The following is a 27,710-nucleotide window of genomic DNA, read 5'->3' as shown; positions in this document are numbered from 1 at the left end:
TATTTAGGCTAAAGAAAATGGATAATTAATAAAATTTATACAAGATTTAATAGAATGTAATTTACAGTTTAACGTCCCACGTTTATACATTGAGACACAGCAACATGGTGATGATTCAATGAGTGAAATGATGGATGAAGAAATTGGGAGGAAAGGGAGTACCCCGAGGAAATGCAGTACAAGGTGTTTATCCAACAGAAAGTTCACTTGGCACGAACTGGGATCGAACAAGAGGTCACACGCACCAGAAGTGAGCGCTCTACCACTGAGCAATCATGCCCCCAAAATGAAACTTTCTTGTCTGCGTATGACTCTAAATGATGAACGAGTGTTATTATCCACAAAAGGAGCTTAGAAGGTTTCTCTGTCTGAAATAGAATTTTTCAAATTGCTGTATCGTCTAAGATGCCTTCGATATCTTCAACACACAGAGGCATTTCAAATCAGTTACCAGAAACAACTAAATCCTCGTTTGATTCCATATTCAATCCCCGCTATGAGTAAATATTTTCTTTCTTGATCCTGGGTAGTGAATGAATTTAACTTAAAATATAGAGTTGTTGATCTGATTCACTTAATTAGAGTTTGAAAATTTTAAGAACAGACGCTATATTAGACGATATTTTTAACTCAAAGATTGATTCAAACTACTTTTAAGGTGTTTACCTGAAAATTAATACTCATATATGGTCGTTGACTTACGACTAATTTTCTAATAGAAGCTGTTTCAAACTCAGTACCGAATTTTCTAGACCGGAACCAAAATCGATCTTCTGGTGAGGAAAAAATCGGTTCTGGGTCAGGATCCGGAACTGATAATATTGAAGTGAAATTACAGAGGATAGATAATTAATGTTTATTATTATTACTATTCTACAAAATCGCTGTTCCCTCGAGTAATCATTTCACAATTACTCACAATAACGTTTTCATCTTGTAACGATCTTGAGCTAAACGATGTTTGCAGATGATTATCTGAAATATATTTCGCTTCTTTTCTTCTGAAAACGCATCGAATAAAATCGTTAATTTAAGTTCCATTACCATTAATAACCTAGAGCCTGCAACCAAACCACCCGAAAATAGCACTGAAGCACAGCACTGTAGTCGCAGTCACATCTTGATGTTATTCCCAAGAAGAAGAGATATTACTCATCTAGTCATAAATCAAATACAGCGGAATTTTTCATCAATGAGTGGAAGATAATTCAAAACCCCCTCCCTACCAAGATTAGATTAACCTGTAAGGGAACTTACAAAAGGGCCTACTTTCGGTGACGTCTGGCAAGATAGCCCCCCGACTTTAGAAAACTGAAACAATGACTAGGTCATTTGTTTGTACCGTTTGTACCGAAAATATTTTCGTTTATACATTTTCCTTATAGCGTTACTTGAGAGGTCAACTGGGGGATGTATCTTGGCGCCAAGATAGCCCCCTCCCCCGTATCACAGCACAAAAAAATTGAAATACACTATTCGAAAGCAAATCGTTTGCACCCATTGTACCGAAAAAGTTTTTTTTTGTACCCTGATAGTTTTCGAGAAAGAGGGGATGACATTTGGAAAGCGGGGCTATCTTGGCGATCGCAGTACAAAAAATTGAAATGCACCATTCGAAAGCAAATTGTTTGTATCGTTTGTACCGACAAAAGTTTTGTTTGTACCCTGATAGTTTTCGAGAAAGAGGGAATGACATTTGGAAAACAAAGTGTATACAAATTTAGAAAGAAACTTAATTGACATAAATCCGGAACTGATAATATTGACATAATCTTAAACAAAGAAAAATAAAAAAAAATGAAATATTTACTCACCTAAACTGCGTCCTTTTACGTTTCAGTTTTACACCAAATGAAGAAGTCAACTGTTTATACAGAGGTATCTGTCACACTAGCGACTCGAGAAGCTCGCCGCTTTCATAGACAAAAGCCGAAAGCAAGTATGCCATTGTTGAATAATACGGTATTTACTTAGGAAAAATGGCAGAAATAAAGAAAATTTAATTGAATCGGTGAGTGGAAAAACACTACTAGTCCACAAAACGCATTTTGAGATATTTGAAGAAAGAACTTTTGTTTGTTAATGCCACAAATGTACGTTGACATTATAGCATTCTGCTATAACGTGCGAGGTCTTGCAAATTGTACTGCTCTTCATTGCAACTTGTAGTTCTACATCTTTTCGGTATAAACGGTACAAACGGTACAAACGATTTGGTTTCGAATGGTGTATTTCAAACTTTTGTGCTGTGATACGTGGGGGCTTTTCTCCCCAGCTGACCTCGCAAGTAACCCTGTAAGGAAAATAGTACAAGCCTAAATGTTTTCGTTACAAACGGTACAAACGTAGTACAAACGAATGACCTAGTCATTGTTTCATTTTTCTAAAGTCGGGGGGCTATCTTACCAGACGTCTTTCGGTGACTTAATTAACGTGAATACTAAAATCTTTCATGAAAGAATAAAGTTATTTGACAGCAAGTATACTTTATTACAATAAGCGAATCCAGACGTTAACAAAATATTACATGAAACAAAAACAGGATAGTGGAAACAAGTTCGTGAGCTTCCACCAACTAATAGGCTGAAAACCAAACTCAAATAACATACTGTATTTTAGTAACAAATATGTCTCTTTAGTATATGTCATTTCTCTGAGTTAATGTTCTAATTTAGTAGGCACAAATACAAGTCTCAAAAACCTGCCAGAAATATAGGCAAAAGACCAAAAACACTAACAATAGTGAATTGTTTAATGCACAAAAGAATTCCAAGTTGAGTAAAATGTCCCAGGTAAGAACGGGCTGAAAGCCACAAGTATAATTCCATTAGGAACTTCCTTGCACAGGTAATACATTACAACTTGACTGCTCCATTACTCGAAATTGTCAAGAATATAGAATATCATGTAATCGGCGAGTAATATCTAACAAAATATAGTAACTAATATAAACTATGTAGTCATAGTTTAGGACAACTACAATAAGACAAATAAACGAAAATGACATCGACTTGAATCTGCCAATGTAAGTTTATTATTTCTATTCTTCTTCTTCGTTTTAGCCCTTTAGTCAGTGGGGAAACTCCTTGAGATGGCAGATAACAGGTGCAATTTAAAATAATAAATGCAAAATAAGTTGGGGCAACATGTCCCACCATTACAATGTAGAAATGAGATTTTTTTCCTTTTTTTTTCTTCTAAATAAGCTGCAAAAAATGAGTGACTACTTTCCAAGCTTCTTTAATTAATTCTGAACTAAGTCTCCAAAAGTTAGAAAGTAAATTATTCCCATAAGTCGATTTAAATGTTACTGTATACTGAACGAAAAATATATGTAACCATTCCATTTTACTTAAATAAATATGTAGTTATTTGTCACATCTCTCTGCGAATATCATACAAGTAACATTGAATGCGCTACATACCTGTACCAGTGCTTAAATGGCTGGCCGTTCCGCTTACGGCAGATACAAGTATAGCAGACAGTCATATGCCTCGCCACTAGAGCAGTCTGTTGACACTTTGCAAAAAGGGATAGTAGGTGATAACACTACACCTGGAGGGAGCTGCCAGATACAATGGTATTTCCTGGTAACCTGATTTTTTTATTTTTGTGAGTTGTAAGGCAAGTAATTTCGTCACTTTCTCTGTCAATACAAGTGTGAATTTTCAAAAGTCGTATTTTCTTCTTCACACAGTGTTTTCTAAGTCGATATATTTCATTTTATTTCGCTGTATTCATCTACTGATAGTTACTTATGTTTATTATCATTCATTCACTCATTCATTCTGTTAGGAATCGTCAGAAATTAGCAGAAATTAATTAGGAATCGTTTAGAAATTTAAACGAAATTTGCACTCCTGTTTTTAAGCGTACATTAAAAGCATTATAAATTTCATATCGATCAACATTGAAAGTGGAGGATAATCATGGAAATAAAACTTCCTCTTGAGACACAGAATCAATTTTTTTAAATGCTTCTCACTTTGAAATGAAATGAAATCTTTAAATTTTATGTCCGAAGATTATGCCGGCTAGGTTACGAGACGGTGATGATGAGAAATAGATGAAATGGTGGAATGAAGAAAGCGGAAGGAAACGGGAGAACCCCTAGAAAACGCTTGCACCCGGTGTTTGTCCACGGTAAACCTTACTTGGCGCGAGCTGTTATAGAATCAAGAACTCCATTAACCAGAGATGAACGCTCTACCACTGAGCCACCGCGGGCTGCACCTCGCTATATATTGCCGTTTATGTTCTATGATGATCAACATTAAAAAATAAAATTGATAATTTCTACCACTTCCATTTCGACTATACAGTTAACAGAGGAGATAAAATCTACCGTTTAGACGTTGAATAGATTCCCAGAAGCCGCTTCTCGCTGCCTTTTACAATTTTTGTTTTATGGAGATTAATAGTGAAAGTGTAAATATTAAATTCCCTAAATTTCTGTTTTAGTATAGGGGTGAAGGTGAAGATGGTATATTTTCTTGAGACACTGAATTGATTGGACTAAATTGCTTGTTACTATTTGTTACCATTTTACTCTATGGCGAACAACATTCAAATCAGAAATGGTTAATATCTACCACTTCGAGTTTGAATTAAGGATTTACGAAGAAGATGGAACTTATTTGTGGGACGCTGAATCATATTCCGACAAACCACTTCTTGACATTTCTTATGGTCTGTATTCTAACACATATCAACAGACAGATAGACTGATAAACGAACATAGCCATTCCATATAACTAACTAATTCTATGACCTATGAAACCCGGAGGTTCAATGCCGCGTTCACAAAAGCTCTCCACTGACTTCTATCCTTAGCCAATTGGATCCAGTTTCTACTTTGTATTCCTATCTCTGCGAGATCCATCTTAATGTCGTCCTCCCATCTGCACCTAGGTCCTCCTAATGGTCGTTTTACGATTGGTCTTCCAGTCAAGACTTTGAAAGTGTTTCTACTTTCTTCCATCCTAGCTACATGACCTGCCCATCTAAGCCTCCTAGACTTGATGATTCTAACAATATTTGGTAAACCGTATAAATTATGTAGTTCCTCGTTAAGAAGTTTCCCCCATTCCCCATTTCTGTTCCTCTTGGGTTCGAATATTCGTCTCAGCATCTTGTTGTCAAATACTTTCAATCTATGTTTTTCTTTCAGAGTAAGCGACTATGTTCTGCAACCATATAGAACAACAGGCATGATTATCGTTTTATATATTTTAAGCTTCAAATTCCTCGACAGAATTCGCGACGACAAGACATTTTGAACTGAATAACAACATGAATTCCCTGCTTTTAGTCGACATTTAATTACTTCGTGAATATGATTTTCGTCTGTTAATATTGATCCTAGATATTTGGTAGTATCCATATTTTCATCAAAAGTATTATTTAATATTTTAACGCGCCTATAATTTGCTGTATTACGGTGCCGACGCACTTCCATGCATTTAGTTTTCTCTGCATGTACTTCTAAATCTATGTTCCTGCAAGCGTTTAATAAGATTTCTGCATTTCTTTCTATTGTTCTCCTATCATACCCTATTAAATTTACATCATCAGCATATGCCATAACCTGGTGAATACCGTTCAACTCTAGGCACTGGTTGCTATCTTTGATTTTCTTTATAGGGTACTCCAGGACAAAGTTGAATAATAATGGCGACAATGTATCTGCTTGTTTTAGGCCATTTTCGAGGTGAAAGCTCGTGTACAAAAATTTTTCTACCCGGATTTTACTTTGGGATTCATTTAGACATATCATAATTAATCTAATTAGCTTTCTCTGTATTCCAAGTTCTGTAAGAACATTGTATAATGTTTCTCTCCTAAACGAGCCGTACGCATTTCTAAAATCAATAAATAGTTGATGTACCGGGGTATTGTATTCCCACTTCTTTTCTAGTATTTGACGAAGGTAAATATTTGGTCGATAGTTGATCGATTTCGTCTAAATCCGCACTGATAATCTCCAATAATTTCATCTGCGTATGGGGTGAATCTTGCTAATAGAATATTTGAAAGGATTTTATAGAATGTTGACAACTTCATATAACCTCTGACAATGGAATGACTTCATGTTTACAGCCATTCCATATAACTTCCGATATTTATGCATTGCGTGGTTTGGAAGTCAAAAATATATTTCATAATTGAATGGACCGTTAATGAGAGATAGAGCGTTGATTGGATAGAATTTTGACAATTTGGACCAATTGTTGAACATTGGAATTCTTTGTAACATTATACGTTATGTGGAAACTGAACGGAACGTACTTCGACGTGAAGCCTGGGAATTCTTACTAAAAGCTGTAACGTAATAATTTAGTTATGAAAATTTTCAGGGAAATAATAATTTTTGCCATGCCCCAAATGCGTAGATTGTTTGGGATAAATATATATGTGTTTGATAAATCGAACAATCGATTTAGATTGATAAAACATTATGTTGTCAGCAAAGTTCTAAAGTGTTTTACGCTTTCTTTGTGGTTCAATGAATCGGAGACAGATTATATCATATTGTGGCAAACTTTGCATGATGAAAGTATCAGGTTGTCTATAAAGAATTGAGAACTTGGAGGTCAAAATTGAGAAAAAAAATCGTAAATTGAAAATAATAATATAAAACTACAATGCATTAGTTTTGCTCGATGACATCGTGCCATTTTTCTGGCAAGATCACAATTCCGTCGCTATACAGCTGCTGTATTTTTGGCCAAAAAATTATGACACGTGGTTTTCACAGGCCTCTTTGCAACTAACTTAACACCATTCAGGGAATTCTGTAGAGGCCAAAACAAATTAGTCTTACAATGCCAGATTCGGGCTTAAAGGTGGGTGCATTATGACCTCCCAGCCACGTTCTTCAATTTCTAACAAGTCGTTAAATATGCATGTGGCCTAGCGTTGTAAGCGTGTTATATGACGCCTTTTTTGTTGACTATTGACGCCTTTGTTTTGAATGGCTTGGGGTACCCTCGATACTACAGGTCCGAATCTGTCGTTCTACTTATCAGTATCAACTCGTAATGCACAATGCCCTTCCAATCCCACCACATACACTTCCTGGGAGTCAACGTGGACATTGCCATAGATCCTGGAGCTTCTCTTCATCCCGGCCACTATCTTTTTCGTGTACAGTATTGTTATCGTAGATTATACACTTTTCATCACCGCCGCGATCAACCACTTCAGAAATGATTCAAGTTATTTACATTTCAGTGTAGATTCTCAGCTAGAAATTTCATCGAGTAAATGTATTTCAGTCAAATCATGTGGCACATGAATGTCGAGATTCTGTTTCGTAGTTAGGTTTTTCCAAATGATTTAACGCTGTTTGTTGATGGACTCTAGATTCTTGACGATGTCGTGATTGCTTATATGTTAGTCTTACTCAACGTTAGCCAGAATATCATCTCGTTTGCTGTGATTGGTCGCCCACTGCGAATAGCATCTTGGGCATCGAAATTTGCAGAACGGAATGGACTGAACCAACTTTCAGTTGTTACTGTTGTAAACGTAAGTTGTTCATAAACAGCACAAATTGCTTCAGGAGCGTGAGCCTTTATGGAAATAAACTTGTAAAATATAGCACAGTTTTGCGAAAAGTCCACTCATTTTTAGAGCGCAATACCTTTCGGATTATAAGAATTCCAACATTATTTACACTTCTACTATAGCGGGGCCAACACGAGATGGTCTCTGACGTTTCTTATGACATTCAGAGGGACAATGGAGACCCTACTTTGGTACCGCTTTTACCAACCACGGTCACACTGTCTTACATCATTAATCAAATTGCCATTATAAATGCACCGAAAAAAGCCTTTACACGAGAGTAGTGGCAACGTCACTGCGAGATGTCAGAGACCTTCTCTTGCTGGCCCTGCTATAGCATCAACTATCAGCTGCCAAATACGTTAGGTGCGAAGGTAATCTCGACAGTTAATGTCGAGTTTTCAGTTAAACCTATGCCTCTCATATGACATATAGTAGCATTTGATGTGTAATCATATAGAAGTGCATTCGGAAACGCAACTGTCGCAATTTCTGCTGCACGTTTCGTATGATGATATCAGTTGCATATTTCCATTCGTCCTCCTTGTCTGCAGAAGTGGAAACTAGGCACAAGATAACGCAGGTAGGCTTTCTGCAAAGATAACTTCTGAGCGTAGAGCGACACGTTCTACTGCTGATTTTTAATATGCATGTTCCCAGTTCGAAGATTGTTTGCGGGATTAGCCAATGACAAGATGCCATATTGTGGTCCTGATAAGGTCATCACAAATATTTGTAACCAAAAGATACAATGCTTGACTTGATCTTAAATGAACCCCGTTTTTTGTTTCAAAAGGATGGTGAAGTTATTTAAGATGTTCATGAATTGACGTATCTCAGGAAGCTTGGTATCGACTGCTGTATGATCTTACTTAATGGAAGACCATTTAAAAGTTTTATCAGCTTGCGCATAATGAATCCTTTTTTAAACTCTTGTCAGAAATTTATTGTGGGTGGCGTTGCAATGTGGATGATGTTCGTCTATGGACAAACGAAACGGCTGCATATGTGAGTCCTGATCTCGGATGTGACCACTCTAAATTACTGTTTCTTGGTTGAGAGGCCTGACATACTGCGACCTATATACTCTGAGATTTGGGACATTAACACACCTTATGTCTTAAAGCCTCAATACGATTTAGATGACATCGTATAGTTCAATCGCAATGTGTTTAATTTATAATTCCTAATACACATTTTGTTTGTTAGGTTTCTGTGCATTCAAATATTTTTGTTGTACGGATCAAGCTCTTATTCATGCTGAGGAATTAGTGATACATATTTTGTATCAAACGAACATTAGTTACACAGACGAGCCGGGTTCCTACACGAATTTAATTACTGAACTGTACAGACCGCTGCGACATGACCGCACAGGAATGTAAAATTGCTATCGACACTATCGCTACTAAGGAACTTGTTTCCTCAATCTACATAGACAGCCGTATTATTTATGTGCTTGCGAAAGGACTCTCAGTTATTAGTTTTCAATATTTTTTTTCTTAAAAAAAAAACAAAAAAAACTCCGAGTTCGAAGGATTCTTCAGGTTAAACTAATAAATTTGCTTAGACGAAAAAGTTAACAGTGTTGTTTCCAAATTTGATTGTTATCATGTACTGAAACTCAAAATAATTTATTTTATACTTCAACAGCTACTGTGAAAATGAGCGTATCGTATTCAGATAATCCATTCTAGATGGTGGTTCAATGTTGCTTAAATGAGTTAGTAAATTTAAACGTACCCAAACTCTATTATGCCCTTATGTTTCACTTAAACTAAAACAACAATATTTCTAACACAAATATAGAATTAACTATGTCTAGCACAAAAGTCAGATAATTAATCACTTAATAATCTTAAATATTAACTTCTAATTTGGAAATCAAGTTTTGATTTAGAAACTTGATATTGACATAAATGCCGGCTTCAAATTATGTGTGTAGAGACTTTCGAAATTTGTCTCAAACTTAACTTGGTTAGTTTATATAAAAGTTGAAATTTTATCTTCTGTATTTGTATCAAATTAAAAAATAATGTCCATTATTGAAGAGCTTTTTCTCAGTCATTTACGATACTTGTTACATACACTGAACTAAAATTTTATTTTAATCCTATGACACAATGAACCAGTTACCTCAGCTCTAGTAACGTAATTTCAAATTTGGTCAGGAGGGGAAGGAAGATTGTTCGTGGATATTAGTTTCACGTTTTCTTATAGTTTATTGGTGTACAATTTATTGAAATGCATGTGTTTCTCAAATTCATGGGAAAATTGCTCCCTTCTCGGTAGCATTAATGAGACGTAACCTGTTCTTTAAGGTGCAGGTGTTTGGATGTATGTTTCCACCCTTACTTAAAGTACGCTGATGTTTTCATACCGCAGCTAAAAGCTTCTCACGTATTGATATTAGGGATGGCCAAAAATTTTCGGATCCGGATATCCCGGATCCGGACCTAGATCTGGATCTCGGATCCGTATCTCAGATCCGATATTCGGATCTCGGATCTGGGTCCGAAATTCGGATCTCAGACCTGAATCCGGATCTCGGATGTGGATTCGAAATTCGGATCTCGGATCTGGATCCGAAATTCGAATCTCAGATCTTGATTCGTATCCAAACCTACATCTGAAATTGTGATAATAAAATTGAATATCTAAAATTCGTTAAAACTTTTTTCGGTTTCACTGATATAGTAGGTTGCTGTGCTTTTAAATGTTTCCATAACACGTTTGTGCTACCTTTCTTGTTTATTTTATTTTAACCTTATAATATTTACATGTTGCACTTTCTGTTGAAGTCTCTTTAGTAAAATGTTTCCAAGTTTGATTGCTTCCCATTTCAGAGTATAGTGAACTGTCTGAAAACTGATGTAAATGGTAACAAATTATTCTGTTTAGCTTCTCTTCGAAACTTAATGTTAGCTTCACATTGAAAATATTTATTTTATTCTTAGAAAATAAACTTTCTTTTTTTCTCATATACAAATGAAATATCTTTGACATAAGGCCCTTCTAATCTCAGGAATACTAGACAAAACAAACTCTTTATTAATAGTAGTTTCTGACTCACTAGAGTCCAACCATCAACAAATGTAATAATGAATATCACTTCGAAGGTATATACAACAAAAAACATAGACTGGTTGGCGTGGAACAACAGTAGATTTTTAAACATGCACACGAGAATTTCAGGAGAGCGATATGGTTGTGTTCGTTGTATGACTTTATTACCTAACTTATGGCTTGCCCTTCTGAGGTCGGGAGTTTGTTAAAGGAGTAAATATAAAAGAGATTTCTGTTATTTTTTCTTCACCCTCCAGGTTTCTTTAATCATACATTGCAGGACGTAACGAAAACATATCCATGCATCGTATCATTGAAGTGTTTTGTGTTTTGTATATTAAAGTGTTCAAAAATATTTAACATATTCGCATTTGTTCATGTGACCTCAGGTTCTTCAATTCTCGGTGGGAACATACATGAGAAAATTGAAAGCTGAAACAATATGAAAATAGTATTTAAAAGTCAGGAAATTGATATCAAAACTTTATTTATCTATTGGGACTGTAAGGCTGTAGTTAAATTAACCCACACGTTTCATGAAGATATATTACATCGTTATTGTTTATTTATTATAAGCTACCAGATACATCCTCAGAGGCCACTTTACACTGTAGTAATCAACAGATGAAAATATTGGGAAAGGAATGGAAGGAAGGTCTCCAGAGCCTTAGGTCAAGGTACTAACCTAACATTTGCCCAGTATAACTGAGGAACAACCCTGGAAAATCCTCAGTCAGGATGGCTGGTCTCCGAATTCGAACCCGGTATTATCCAATTGCGAAGCAAGAATCCTAACAAGTAGCCTGAGCTCCCTCCGTATTATTATTATTATTATTATTATTTAATTAACGTAATGTTTTAAAATTATTGCAAATTAAACCGTACTTTCTTTATTGCTGATGTTATAGTTAATAAGCCTACATGAGACATGAGTCCCCCATCAAGAACGAATACTAGAACTGGAATTCAGGAAGCGGGGGTAAAGAGATTAATGAGGATGAGGAAACTATGTATGATGCAAAAACTGAGTAATTATGACTTCATTACAGATATATTAACTTACATACGTCAATTAATATTTCTCTGTTACAGTGCACTCTTACTTTCTATAGTGGCAGGAAAATGACCCGCTTTTGTAAACGAACACACTAAGCACGTGCGTATAGGCGCAATGTCCGTGCAAAGAAACATAGGTAAAACTAGAAAAAAATAGGGAAAGCGAGGGGAAAATGATAAACCGCCCTTCAACTTAAGAAAAAAAACTAAATATAACTAAACTTAGAGCTACGAAAGACGCGAGGCGAATTTTATTGAAAAGATTGTTTTTCCTTAGTGATTAGTTGTGCTAACTTTGAACATAAATTAAAAAGAAAACAAATAGCTAGCTCTGAGTTTCGCAAACTAGTTGAAAAGAAAATATTGGATAAAACTTAATAATAAAGAAGGCATTTATGATAATTAAAACAAACTAAACTCTTGGCACGACAGTCCTTCTGTTCCTACCAGCGGGCTTACGTTCAAAGTGGGGATGTGTAGTCAACGTATCGACACCCGAAGTCCCTAATGCTGGCTTTCTAGACTGGAGTCCGCTACCTCTTACTTAAGATAACTCCCCAATTGTCCTCACGATGCTGGGTCAACATCGAAATTGTTGAGTGCCTCTCCGGAAATTGAACCCATGACTACGGGCACCAAAGGCACGCTCCCCGTCTTCTATAGACGAAAATTTATAGTTACCCACATTACCTAATACAGAAATAAGTTCTGATTCTCTAATAGTTGCTGATGGTGATAGTCAAGGTTCACCGAAGCATGATCCCAAACCCAAACTGAGATATTGATGTCACTGGAACGCCTGAAAAGTCATTGTGGGTAAGTGAATCGCCCACTTGTCAGGATGAAGGGCGATGGTGATGTGAAATGCGGGGCTGTCAGAGGTACTACTTATGATAATTGGATTTATATTTTAGTATTCTATGTTACCATAAACCCTCTTTAAGAACATACCTGTTAATCTTAGCTTCGAAAATGTTACATAAGGAGTTTTATTGCTATCATTAGGTTGCATTAGGAATTATCGGATTTATTTTAACGCTTAACTTTTACATCTCTTCTGATTTACGAATATTTAAATCGCGATTATCCCCTTAAGGTCATTTAGTGATATTTTAAATCATTTTGAACTAACTTTATATATGGTTAGTCTTGTTATATGGAAAAAATTGAGACCAGAAGCAGTCTACAGGCTAAGTGCAAAAGAATCTTGACCGACCTCCTGATAAACCACGTTTTTCAGCAAGGTGAATTGTGGCAATCCGATACCCACATGAGGAAATCTTCGGTTCAGTATGAAAGCTTCCATAAGAACCAGCACTCTAATCAGTTAAATGTGTTTTGCTAATTTTTATTCAATGTGAAAGTACCCAACTTTATTGCTAAAAAAGAAAAGGCATTTATTTCAAACAAGTCGCCATTACAGTTTTCGTATTTGAACACAACACCCATGAAAAGTCATGTTAAAGCCCGACTTGCCCCTGAAAAAGAATATTTATCTGTTTTTAGTTTCTCGTGTTCCCCAAAGTACATGCGGAATTAGTGAAAGTGCCTTCCGCTCGCATTACTTAGGTACAAACGGGTACGATCTTGGTACGAGCACTTGTTTCGGTTTCCAGATCTCAAATATTTATCTTTCAGCCTGATTCTATGTATGAATCCGAAATTTCAAATCTAGATACGGGGCACCAAAATTCATAGTTTATTCTCGGTGCTCATATTGTGATTTACTAAATAATTATTAAATCTAATTGTAAGGTATATATTTGATATATTGAGCAGACTGAGCAAGATAAATATACGTAAAAACTAGTCAATACTTGTCTTAACTGTTTATGTTTTCTTAACTGTCAATGAAATAGGTGTATTGAGGAATTTCAAATATTCGAGTTTTGTATTCCGGTTTCAAATATAAATATATGTGTATTTCATCTCGGTCCTGCAACCGGGTGGACCTAGATTCGACATTCGAACTCTCATCCGGATCAAATCAGATTAATTTTTAGTAAGGCAAGCATTTGATCTTTAGTTTAGAATGAAGGAGGCAAATAGACTTGCCAATATTCGTCTTAATTTTCTGTTTTCTTCTTCACTGTCAGGACTTCGTGAAATTTCTTTCGGCGAATTTTTAATATTCAATCACAATTTGGGTGGGATGTGGGTTTGGATAAGAATCAAGATCTGAGATCCGGATTTCGGATCCAGATCCGAATTTCGAACCGAGATCCGGACCCAGATCCGAGGTCCGGACCCAGATCCGAGATTAGAGATCCTGATCCAGATCCGAAATCCAAGATCCGGATCCGAAATCCGAGATCCGGATCCAGATCCGATATCCGGACCCAATCAGATCCGGATCTTCGGATCCGGCCATCCCTAATTTGATATATGCAACTATTGCAGTTTATATGCAACCAACACAACATGCTTGATGTGTGGGTTGCATATTACGCCAGGCATTCTTCCATTTTGTTTAGCCATGAGAGCTACTTGAAGAAAATGATCAACGGATATCTTCGTGGAATAGTACGTATAAAGCTGATTTCTTTTTCAAGTTTATTCTCATGACAAGATATTTTAATCTGACCATGTAAATCAACATTATTTCAGTGTAAGTCACTTACACTACAAATCTTTAATTAAGGTGATTATACTTGTATTTTTATTCAAACGAATTTGCAGATTAAGGTCAATGAATTTATAATTTACCTCAATCAGAAGTGGAATTCAATAGGATTGTTACATTTATTTCGATCAAACAATTTGATTAAATTCTATAATTTGTACCGAAGTCCTTTTGCGAATAAAGAGATTTTTTTCACTACAACACTTCTCTGAAATAAAACACATCTAATTTCGAAGTGAATCGAAAGGCAAAAAGCAACGCAGTACAAACTTCGCACTTTATTTTTTATCAAAGAATAAAAAAATCAGTTCAAGTAACTGCATTAAAAAGTAACTTTTAAAAAATCAAACTTTTAAAGTAAGGAATTTAATAGAAGGTATGCGCCACCGCACTAAAATTTCTCGCTCCAAATCATTAACTAAATTATGTTATGCTGAAAATATTAAGTAAACATCTTGTTGTGAGCTACGAACAAAACTGTAAAATTTTTTTTGAAAAACTTTGCCTAAAGAAAGCTCATCCCCAATCGTAAAATATTTTTTTCCATGAGATTTTTTTTATATATGTCGTATGTCGGAAGTGTTAATAACATAATTCTTTATAAAATATCAACAAAATCATATGAGACGTAATTCTCAGAAGTGTCAAAAGAAGTTACCCCAGGAATAAGTTTGTGGATATTTACATTACGCAACATTATAGGAATATTAATGAAATATTTAGTCATGAAATACAAACTAAATCGCCTCAGTCATTTTTGAGGGAAAAGTCAGAGAAAAGCACCCCAAGCGTAAACTCTGCTTGATTTTTTCCTAGATACTTACACCACAGTTTGGAGTTGTCAATGAAATATTCATTTATGAAATATAAACAAAATAATTAGGACTGTTTCTGAGGAAATCGGAATTTTTAATTTTCACTCTTCAGCAAACTACGGCACTCTTATTTTTAGGGGTAGGAAGAAAATTAAAAAAAGCCTCCAAAATCACATAAAAACCTTAGGTTTAAAGTTTGGTGCAGGGAGTTGAACGGCACGGCGTCGTGGCGAGTGTACATCAAAATGAACCGACAAATATATTTCGGAAGATTATTATTTTTTGTATCTATGGATCATGAAACGTGTAAATCCATTGAAATTTTTAATTCTATTTTGTCATGATCACCACGGTTTCTTCTCTCCTTTCGGCACTCGAAAGTAAAAAGGAATGCATTATTTTTTTTCGAATATTCATGAAATTGTGGTTCTTTGCTTAACGTGAATTAAACGTATAACTACAAGAGTTTATTTTACACTCTACTGTCCGTATAAGTGTTCCGAATAAACGTACTTTCCATATGAACGAAAGAGCTGTGTATAAGAGGTTAGAACCTCACATATAGAAGATCGGTGGTATTGAGTACTACATCAGGAGGGAGAAGTTAGGTGAGGATAATAGTGTGATGAAGGGCCCCTGACCTGTTATTAATGTTAGTTTAGTAATTATACCAATCATTATATCTAGCTTTATATATATATATATATATATATATATATATATATATATATATATATATATATATATATATATATATCGTGTTTATTTATTAAAGGTGGTTAAAGATATATTAGAGGAACTGTTACATTGTCTATTACAATAACCATGCTTCAGAGTTGGATTGTACCATCGCACATGATTTTAGAGAGAGGAGTGGGAAAGCAGAACCTATACTATAACTCCCTTTAATATCTCTCATAGTTCTTGAGCTAGGCAGCCTCGAAGTTACAATTTTCTGGATTTCGGGATCTCGTAACTTTGAAAGAACGCGTTTTTCGTTCTATGTTCATATGGACTTTTTTATTGTTTAGGTGTGAAGATTTCACCAGTGAATTTTGGCTACATAATAAATGAACACTCCGTATATGAGACTTAACAGATTTCGTTGCTGAACCTTGGGAAATTTTCTTCAAAAACGAGAAACTTTCGTCGAATATAAACTTTTGTCCTATTGTTAATTCTTTGAGATAGAGTATGATACGTTTGACATTCAAAAATTGAGAATTATCTGGAAGAGGCTTTACCATATTCCTGTGAGTAACTGTACACTGTATATTACAGAGAGCATTAACAAGAAATATGATATTTATTTACATCTACTTACATTTTCTCGATTGTCTGACTGTAGGTTACTCTGTTGTAAACATTGGAAAGTGCATACTGTAGACACGAGAAAATCTTGCTTCTTTCACAATGCGATGCTGTACGTCATTCAGGGTTTGTGGTTTGGTGTGATAATCTTATTCTTAATATACTGTTATAGAACGCAATCCAGAAGTGATAGTTTGGGAAATCTTGCAGACCTTTTGATCACACCTCGTCTTCCAATCCATCATTGTAGAAGGGTTTTATGTAAGTATTTTTGAAAATTTTGTCCATCGTGTGGCGGCGCTCCGTCCTGTTGGAATCAAACGCGATCAAAATTATACATTGAGACTTGATGGCAGAAAGAATCCGTTTACGAAGCACTGTCGAATACTTCTCATCAGCCAGATTGCCGTCAGTGCGAAAAGATAAATAAAATGATTCCTATAATCCTAATCAAATATTCGATTTCTGCGGATATTGCGTATGGTATTCCATCATTCAATACGCGTATTTATCACTCCAATAGAGTATGATGTTCCATCATCCATAAACTCACCTGATTGTTCAACGTAAATGTTTCATCATAGAATACAATGTCATTTGAGTAATACTTGTGTTATCGATATATAATCATTACTTCGCAAAATTCATTGTGATAATGAATGTCATCTGTCTCAATTCGTGTTCTAAAGGACTATTGTACTAAGTAAGGTTACTGAGCACTAGAAGTTGTTCACGTAGAGAAATCAGCACGTTGTTGACAACGTTGGTTGTCGATGTTTGGGAAGTTTTCCATACAAGATTGTAACACATTCCAAGAAACTGCCTCACTGTTACACGATTTCAACTTTTTTGATCTCATGTTGTCTTTATCACTTCAATTTCCTGAAAATGTCGAATGATTCTTTCGGTGATAGACTTCGAAATTGGGTTACGTTCATGGAAAGTTGTTCTAAATTATTGTCGCATCTCGCTGTATGGTTGTTCGCGATCTCTATAGCTACATATCATTAGTAACATGTACTTTCTCAATCAATTTGCTCCATTCTGACCACTGACATGAATACAATTCTCCTTCTTTCCGCACAACTCTCGAACCCAGTATTCCCACGTCAAGGACGCAAACACTAATCATACAGCATCAAGAGAGTTCACTGTTTAAATGGAATCAAGTTATTGGCTAATAATATGATTGTTATCTACAATTGAAGAATAGTAGCACGACAGCGCAGATGGAGAGTGTTCACCTGTGATGCGACTTCCCTCGGTTCAATTCTAGGCCATGCAAAGTTGTGACAGACAATGTATCCATGGGCTCTCTTAAAATTGTCCGGTTTCTTCCTACGTTCTCAATTCATTAATTCTTTTCATAATTGTTCCCCTTCCTTAATCGTACTTCTTCGTTGGTCTACAGTCCATAACTATGGAACTGAAATATTTCATTTGCCACTTACAATTGAAGAAATATTTTTTATTTTAATTGTTATATGTTTAAAATAAATTTCTGTATCATTTATCATATATAAAATGTGTCCAATAAAGATCGCAACTTTTATAATGCATTTCTGTTGCTTAAGTTGGCAGCATTGAACGCTACACGATTTTTATCTGTTTCCGTTATGGTTAAAGGCCTTCTATTTTCAAGTGTTCCGTCGGAAAATATGGAAAACATTTCTCTGCCCCGCCCCCACAACCATCTCATGGATGAAACCCTCCCTTTGCTTTGGGAAAAGAAGTGAATATTCTTAGCTGTGTTGCGAATTTGTCATACAGTCGTTTGGTTCTGATGGGTGAAGATTGTAGGCTACTTAGAATGGCTATCGAGACAGTGCACAGCGAAGTATGTGGCAACGCTTCCGCATCCAACTATTGAAAGATTTCAGCCAGAGCAAATTGTCCCTCCTCTTTCAAAGGAGGCAAGGGAAAACCCACTTCGACAGCAGCATTAGCAGAAAGAAATAGCACACTTGAAATAGAAAAGCTGCAATAGTCACGGAGCGCTGAATAGCACATGATAGTCATCTATTTTCTGTATCGATAGGAATGGAGTGCTCACCACATTTGTAATAAGTTCTCACTATGACAACACGCTCTTCCATCGTGAAGCGCTCCATTCCACACAAAACAAATGAGGATCATGCACTATTGGGCCTTTCGTGACTACCTCGATACAGTGTGAACCTTTAGTGGAACCAATTATCCGCGTTATGAACAGTTTTCCTGTATTTGTATTTTTACTTACAATCTATTTGATCTGTTATTCCGTTCTTATAGGTTTAAACATTATTAATCACGTTGTTTTTCATAACCTGATGTGCTGTAGCAAGTTTGTTCCCATTCTGATGTGTAAATGAAAATCTTAAAAGATGTTTTCTCTTGTTTTGTTGCAGATGTCTTTGACATCCCTTGTGCTCAGTACCCTAAGAGTGGTTCTAGTGATTTTAACGTTTCCCAGATGGAGCTCGTTACAGCAAGTGGCACCCTGCACTTTCAACTCGATGTGTTCGTGCAAATTCGAGAGCGACTCTCGAGGCATCCATTTTACGACGCCCCAGAGCATGGAGAATGTCAAGGACATCAGCTGTGTTGGGGTGCCATTTGCAAAGCTTCCTGGTAAGTTCTTTATTCAAATAATATCTACTTACATGATATTTATGAAGTAAATGTCGGTTTAACAGTTCTAGATTGTGTTCATTAATATTTACAATGACATATTGTTGTTTTAAAGTATGGGATAAAAGTAAAACACCAAAAATGCTATTAAAACTAATGATTATGATCGTTTATTTTTGTCCCGGTTTTTAAGATAGTAATAATTCTTTTTTATTTCTATTAGACTCAAGTCAGAATTAGGATAACGGGAAATATAGTGTTATATAAATCAATTTTGGATAAAGCAGGAAGACGGAAATTCAGTTTCGGTTCAAGCTCTGCTCAGATAAGGCGCGGATTATCATAGTATTTATAGTTAAGTTTGAGTAATATAGTTAATATTTTATTCCAAAGATGTTGCATATACCTGCTTACGTATAGTTTTGAATCTCGTTTATAAAATGACTGCCAACACAGAACATTACAGTACTTTTGAATACGGTTTCATCATAAGCTTCAGTGATTTCATGCCAAGAGAAAACTGTTTTGACTACTGAGAAATATCTTATATTGAAGTAGGGGTAGGTTAAAGGCTAGATAGGCTTTCTATTCCTATTATCGAAACAGAGTCAAAACTGTTTCTTACACATTTTATATATATAACAAGTCTTACTACTACAAAAGTGTCATACACTGAAAGACAGCTTCTGTGGACTCAGGTAGAAATATTTAAAGAACAAAGTATTTATTCTGCTGGTGACTGGTTGTTGATTTTTGTTATGAACAATAAGTTCTAAAGGTTGTAACATTAAAGAATATACTATATCTGCCTATAAGCTATCGTAAAGTAATTTCATATGGTCACTTCTCAAGCTGAAACGCTTACTCTGTCCATACAAATAGATCACCGAAAGCCCAGTGAATGTCTTCTGAAATGCAGTAGCGAACATATTTAGCGTTTTCACTGTAGCCCTATATAATCAAATCTGAACATATGCCTTTTCTTTTTTCCTGTTATAAAGTAATATTATCATGCAGTGCGTAAAGGGGCATATACACTTTCAAATTACTGCATAGCTTATTCTATGTGACGTCATAGCTGTATCATAAACTGTGTACTGCGCAGTTGAGGCAGGTTTTTGCACAAGTTATTTGAACTGAGCAGCAACCTTAGCTCCAACAACAACCTGCGCAGTTAACTAAACGTAATAATGCAGTAAATGTAAACTGAAACTTCAACTGTTCGATAATCCGATCTATCAGTTCAGTTTATCGTTGTTTTTCACCCAGATTTTTTTCAGCCCATTCAACTGCGCAGCTTAACTGAAAGAATGTGTTTCGGCCTCATGTAATCTTAGTATATTCTCATACAAAAATATTGAAAATGCATACTGAGTTCGAATGATTTATGTTAGGTTATATGGAAAACATATTTATAGTTTACTACTAGTATTTGTACTGATAATATATGTTTAAGTTTAATTCGCCAGAACACAGTAAATACGTTTTGATTAGCTGACAAGTTTGGCTCAGATTCGGATTCTACATTGTAATATTTCTGTCCACGACTATACCAGAGTTCGTTTATTTGCAGTGTGAAACACAAAAAGTAGATTTCCTAATAGAAACTGGGCCTATAGTATCAATCTTAGAGGCCAATCACAAATTAGTTCAAATACATGTTCTAAAACCTTTGGAAAAAGCAGACAGACTTAGCATACTTATAAGTTGTCAAATATACTTCGTGTGCAATTGTGCGAAGAGAGTAACTTATTACTGCTAGTGCTATTGGATAAAAGGATCTACATAATACCAAATTTTAGTACGCAATTGACTTAATTTAATGTCTCTTACTGGAGAAACAACTTTACTGCCTTGTTTACAAAACAAAATATAGTAGGACAAGCTTGCATGAGCATACTAAACATAGCATGTAAATACAGGGTGACCTTAATTATGCATATGGTGTTTCTAAGACTGAGGTCAAGAAACTAGCAACATAACGTGAACATAAGCACATTATTTTCATACTTTTCTCTACAAGAATGTTAATCTCTGTTCTTTATGGTATGGTCCATCAATATACACCATCCAAATCGTTACAAGCTTGGGGACGAAGTACAATGTTACAAGCAGCTTGACAGATCCATGATGGCATTCTGTGCATCTCTTCTGTGATAGCTTCCTGTACTTTGCCCAAATTGCGTTTGTGATGTGGAAACATTTTTCTTTTCCTTTAAAACATGCTATAAGAAAAAGTAAGATAGTGTCAAATCGGGAGATAGAGCTCCGTCTCACCTCCGTGTAATTGTTTGTTGCAGAATACAAACGTACACGTTGTTCCAGAGATAACCGTTCCGCCATCCTGTCTGGCATACACTAATAGTTATCCAGTGACCATTATCCCAATCTTAGCCTACGTAGTTTTGCCATTTCGCAACTTTTTGTGCAGAATTTCAAATTTTTACTACAGTAAATCAAACATCATATACGTAACTAGGGGCTACCCTCTATATGGAAGAAATTGAACAAAAGTGAATTCCCCGTATAAATATAGTGAATAGGAATGAAAAATTTTTATTAACAGTGATTTCTTGTTTTTCGGATGTATCTAATAATGGAGAGATTGAGACGTTATAATTGTAGTTCATGCAAGGCTTTCAAGTTCGTTATAACAATCAAACATGGAATAGGGAATGTAGATGAACGTAATGAATATTCTTGAGGTAAAACATCAGGTGAATTACTTGTAAAATTTTGTTATAACTTTGCGTCGCATATGGAATATTAGGGTTGCCATATTTCAAAAATGAAAATCCGGGACGCTACTGAATGATTATCAAGCCGTGGACTTCTATATAAAAAAAATCAGAACAATCAGTTCCTGAAGATGACACAGAGTTAATGCCTATTCAGGACTACATAAAAGTTAAAATTGAAAATGATGTTGATTTAGAATGGGATAGAAGAAATGATCAAAGAAGGAAATTGATGTGATGCGATGGATAAACTCGAATTGGACAAGGAAATAATTTCAACTGTAAGAAGTGTGACAGAAGCATGGGTGAAGACGGTGGGTGAACATCTTCAGAAGTAGAAAATGAAAACTCAAAATATGATGATAACGTCAAGATGTGTGCAAAGCGTTACAATAATGAGGATAATGTAAGTAAAGAATGAAGTGAAAACTAATCAAAAAATGAAGATAGCTGTACACTTCCTCAAGGTATTATGGATATTGTAAAAAGTAGTAAAAGGCTCTAACCAACCTGAGGAGAGTGCAGTTGATGACATGCAAACATCATGTGATATATGAGGTAAAAATGTCGAATACGAATGGCGCCTAAAGGAACTTAATCTAATTCATATTGGTGACCACCCTCATAAGTGAGTGGGAAGTTTATGAGAAAGGTTTCACAAGGAAAAGAGAATTGAATATTCATGTGCGACGTCATAGGAAAAAAGCCAGTTTCATGTACAGCATGTCAAAAATCGCTTGAGGATTTTTAAACACTTACTGCGTAATGAAGCAACATAAAGGAGACAAGTCCTTTATTTGTACTTTTCTATGTGAAAGAAATTGCACCTAAAAATAAAACTGTGAACACAATTATGTGGGTCGTTCAATATATTTCCCTAAGCTGTAAAATATTTGTTTTTAAGGTAATTTTTAAACTATACATATCAGGTCGGTCCTTCCCCACCTCCACATAATTCCCATTGAGATTCAGGCATTTTCCCTACCATTGCACAAATTTGTCCACACCCTTTGCAAAAAAAAAAAAAAAAAAAAAAAAAGAAATAAATAAAAATAAAAAAATAAAAAAATAAATAAATCAGGGCTCCGGCTGTTTAACATTCTCTTCACATTCCGCTTCACTTTTTCATCTGTTTCGAAACATTCATCTTGCGTTCAGACTTTAACACCGGAAAAAGATGGAAGTAACTCGGCGCTAAATTGAGACTATGTAGAATGGGATAGCCGTTTCCATCGTAATTTTTTCAATATTGTGTTTTGTTTGCGTGTTGAGTGGGAGCGAGAGTTATTGTCAAGAAGATGAGACTAGATCACTTCTGTCGAAGTGCGTTTCATTGAAGAAGAGTTCAGGTTCGACGCAAGTGATCTAGTCTTCAGTCAACTGGCGAAGAAGAGAAGCGGATAGTGAGAAGAGTGCTAAATAGCCAGAGCCTTGATTTTTTTGGGCAAATTGGTGCAACGGTGAGACAAATGCCTGGATATCAATGGGAATTATGTGGAGAGATGAGGAAGGACCCAGCTACACACACACACACACACATATATATATATATATATATATATATATATATATATATATATATATATATATATATATATATATATATATTACAAATGTATTTTGTTTAGGTGCAAACTGAACAGTATTATTTCAGGTTTCGCTTGGAGAAGATATTTTCCACCGATAGAAGTAGACTTAAATATTTACCATCATATCACCATTAAACATATGTATTGTGTACGCGCCAAAGTTCTACCCGTTTGTAATAGGTTGCTGGTGAAAGGTGTTGTGGCCGAATAGAGGTCGCCATCAAGATCCATCCGTTATCAAGTTATCGGGAGAACATTGGAGCAACAATATTTTTCATATGCATTTTACACACATGTAACGTTTTAATGCTTGACCTTCATGCTAATACGATATACTGACTTTTATAAACACCTTTGCTTTGTCGTTAATATAGGGTTGCCATATTTCAAAAATGAAAATACGGGACGCTACTGAATTACAAGAATCTTTTAAACGCTTAAAATCAAAAGAAGTATTATATACTAATTTACTTTATTCCATTACGTAGAGTTGTTCAAGTATTACACAATCACATTATTTGTAATTTTAGTAGACCTTCTATTCCCTTGTTATGAAGTGTAAGCAGATGATTTACGCCATCCTCCATTTCTCACGAACTTAAATCGTGAATCGTGAACTTAATTAAATCCGTTTTATATTTTCAAGGTTTTTTCAACACTTGAAATGACATATTCAGAAATTGAAGAGAATAATTATATAAACAATCCTGTAAAAAAAGCAAAGTATAGTGTTCCTTTCCTTTCTTCTTCGCTGAAATCTGGGACCTTTAAGCGTCCCAAGAAATATAATGTCAAGACGTAGAATGGAATTAGTAAGTTTCTTATGTTGTATTTATACTCTGAAACATTCCAGATTGATGCAGCTTTCAGGATATATTAATGAATAAGAGTAATCACGTGCATAACTAATTTTTATACTCATTTAGTAAGTAAAAAAATAGTGTTGTCCACTGGACGAGACGATAAATAATGCAGTAGACGAATTTTTATCAAAAATATTAATTAGGATACTCTAGCAACATCAAAGATTTTATATTCGGAGGTCATTTACGTGTAAGAGGGCAAGAGCTTAAGTAAAGAGAAATGAGACAATTTGAAATCACAAATTTACAAACAAAGATATCATTGTTAACTGTGTTGAAATATCTTCAGCACAAAAGTCTACACTTGGCAAAGAATTGTTTTTTCAACTTTTTCAAAAACGTGCTCGTTATTTTGTCACTATTTTACTCAATCTCATACACGTTGGGGGTGAATATTTTCATAGAAAACCGTAACAAATATAAAGAGTAATTACAGGGTTGTGACGACAGAGAAGGAGTAGGAACTTACAACCCGTTAAGATCACTCCGTGGCCTGGGTTTCCTTCTACCTTCATTACTCGTGCTGTCTTTGAAATATTATTCACTTTTACATTTCTGACTGGTATTAACTGTTCTCCAAAATATTCAGATATATGAGTTTGAATCGTACATATGCGTCATACTGGAAAGCAAAATCCATTTAATTTCATATTAAATCTAAATAATTAATTACAGAATTAGTGTAAATAAGGAAATGAAATCTTTGAGTTTAACGTCTCACGATTATGCCGGCTAAGCTAAAGGAGACGGTGATGATGAGAAACGAAAGAAATGGTAGAATGAAGAAAGTGGGAGGAAACAGAAGAACCCTGAGGAAACCCACACACACGGTGTTTGTCCACCACAAAATACACTTGATCCGAGCTGGGATTGAACCAGGGAGAATTAGTGGATGCTTACGATGTATATAGCATAGATGAATGTAGTCATCTTCCCCGCACATTATGAGCAAATTACTAAAACATGATATATTCAACTATTCCTTACAGTAATAAGATTCTTCGTCTTGTATTTTAAATTTTGTATTAGTCTTGTGTTGATTTCCGAAGGATTCTTTCTCGTCTTGATTCTTGGAAAGTTTTTTTTTTAAATCTTGTCTCAAAATGATTTCGTCTCATTTTGTAAATTTATGTTCAAAATGTATCTCATTATTTTATTTCATAATTTCATCTAAAAGTTTCAAAATTACTTCGTGTCTCGAAGAAGAGTCAACGAAGGATGTGGTATAACGACGTTCAAATCAGATTTATTATTGGGAGTATGTTGTGTAATGAATTGCGTATTTTTAAACGTAGGAAAATGTTCTTCATTTTATTCGTATAATCATTTGATCAATTTATAAATTATGAATCGTGTACACTGAAACCGTGTTTCAGATCTAAGCCTTGAGACTTGAGTGAACTAATATTGGCCACGAGACTCGACAAATTTCCCTCTGAATTTGAAAATCTACTTCTAATCTCGACTTTCATCTGGTTTTCAAAACGAGAATAGAGAGTAGGCAATAAAGTTCTCGTCTCGTGGCAACAGAAGTCAAACATTTTTGATTACCAAAGGACGGGGATCGATCGGCAACTCTTGCATCCCATAAGGACCTTCATTACTGTAATATTGTCACACACTCATAAGTATAGTTGTCATTTACATATAGTATAATATTCCTAATTGTACATTTTTACCCATAAAAGTTTACAACTAACAGAGTTTTACCTCCCAATATGAGATTCCATAACCTGACTTTAGTTACCATTACAATTCCCCCCCTAACAAAGCGAGCACGTAAGTTCATGAGAGGTAAAAAATCTTGGACATATTTTATACGTCCAATGGGTAAAGGTACCTTCAATATTATGTTTGGAAACAGGCTGTGTATTAAAAGACTACTTCCAGTTCTTTTGCTATTAGACCATAGGGACAGATGTATACATACTTGAATGGTATATAATATACTTGTTAATTAGCAAATAATTATTGTACTTCATGAAAAAAGAGACGCCCTTAGAGAATAATAAGCAGAAAGGGCTTTTTTCTCTTTCGCTCTATTATGAATTGTTGATAGTGATGTTAATGATGATGTACCAATGTCATCAACACCAGATACAAATTAGCTCCCTAACTACCCTCGACACGGACAGCTAGCATTAGGTCTTTGTTTCATTTAGGTGAGTAGAACCACCACTACTGCTGCTAGTTCTACCTCCACCACGATTACCTTTCGCAAATGAATGAACACGTTATATATGCATATAAAGAAAAAAATGGGAGAAAGGCAGAGAATATATATATATATATATATATATATATATATATATATATAAACAATGAGACAAGGAAGGGAATAATTTTCTTCATTAGCGAGTCTATTGTCTATTTCCCCCTTCCCAACAGACCAAAAACCAACTGTGCATTTTTTACCTAGTAAAAAATCTTTTGTTTTATTTTTTCCCCGTTCTTTCTTTGTCTTTTTACTATTTCACTCTTAGCCGCTTTGAAATATCCGTGTGTGTCTACTCTATTATGCCGATCCATTAGCTTAAATAAACATTCTGTACAAACAAAGGACACACATATATATACATACATACACACACACATACTAAAACACACAACACGGTGGTGTTCTCCTTCCTTTACAATTCATACTCCTTCCCAAACTCTTTCCGTCACACATTCACAAACACACATGCCCATACCCACACACACATCAACTTACATACATACATACATACATGAATCCATAAAAATTTACAGGAAAGTAGAAGAAAAATGTTCTCTCCCAAAAAGAAGTTTATGTAATGAGTTTTCATTCGTCCCGAAACATATTCTTACATATATTTGTAACCTGTTCCATATTTACAAACTTTTCTAAAGTTACATTGTTTTTTTTTTTTTTTTCTAGAGCTGTACAAAAGAAATGAAAGGTAAGCATGAAGCTAAAGGGAGACCAAAGGAATCAAATTCCCTTAGTAACAATTCCAGTTTTTGTTTCATGGACAACTCATAGGAATGTTCCACGTAGATGTTACCATATGCGAGAATTTTAAACAGAGGACATTTTTAGATTTTGCAAAAGTATAAAATCTCTTAAATCCATACCACGAAATTACAATTTATACTACTAAACTTGTAAAATACCAAGAACGTAAATATTAACTTTCTTTTATTCGCATTTACAGGTTGATGTATTCTATCTAGGTGTTTCCTTTGAAATTGAAAATGGGAGCAATATTAGCATAAACAATTGTTTATATGTATATATATTATACATAAATTGAAGCACTTACCTGCGCATTCCAAAAAGAGGTTATTTTCCGACTTCTTAAAAATGCACCTGGAATATAGTTTAAGGGTCGAAATGAAAAGATGATCTCCGATTAAAAGATAACGTCTAGTAATTCTAGTTTCATGGATTTTGTTTAAAAAGCAAACTTATTTTAGATGTAGCATGTGTGTCGTTGCTAGGAAAAGA

General features: G+C 35.0%; 1 protein-coding gene across 1 annotated transcript in view; it reads left to right on the top strand.

Annotated features, from left to right (window-relative positions):
- Positions 1 to 27,710, top strand: part of LOC145664561 (chaoptin-like) — a 408,745-nt gene that overhangs the window by 130,077 nt on the left and 250,958 nt on the right. The window contains exon 2 of the mRNA XM_081731332.1: positions 18,829 to 19,051. Within this exon, the coding sequence (XP_081587458.1) occupies positions 18,829 to 19,051 (223 nt within the window). The remainder of the gene's footprint in view (positions 1 to 18,828; positions 19,052 to 27,710) is intronic.

The sequence above is a fragment of the Thermobia domestica genome, chromosome 11 (genome assembly GCF_964235325.1).
Source record: "Thermobia domestica chromosome 11, izTheDome1.hap1.1, whole genome shotgun sequence".
NCBI lineage: Eukaryota > Metazoa > Arthropoda > Insecta > Zygentoma > Lepismatidae > Thermobia > Thermobia domestica.
This window is presented reverse-complemented; position numbering and strand designations above follow the sequence as displayed.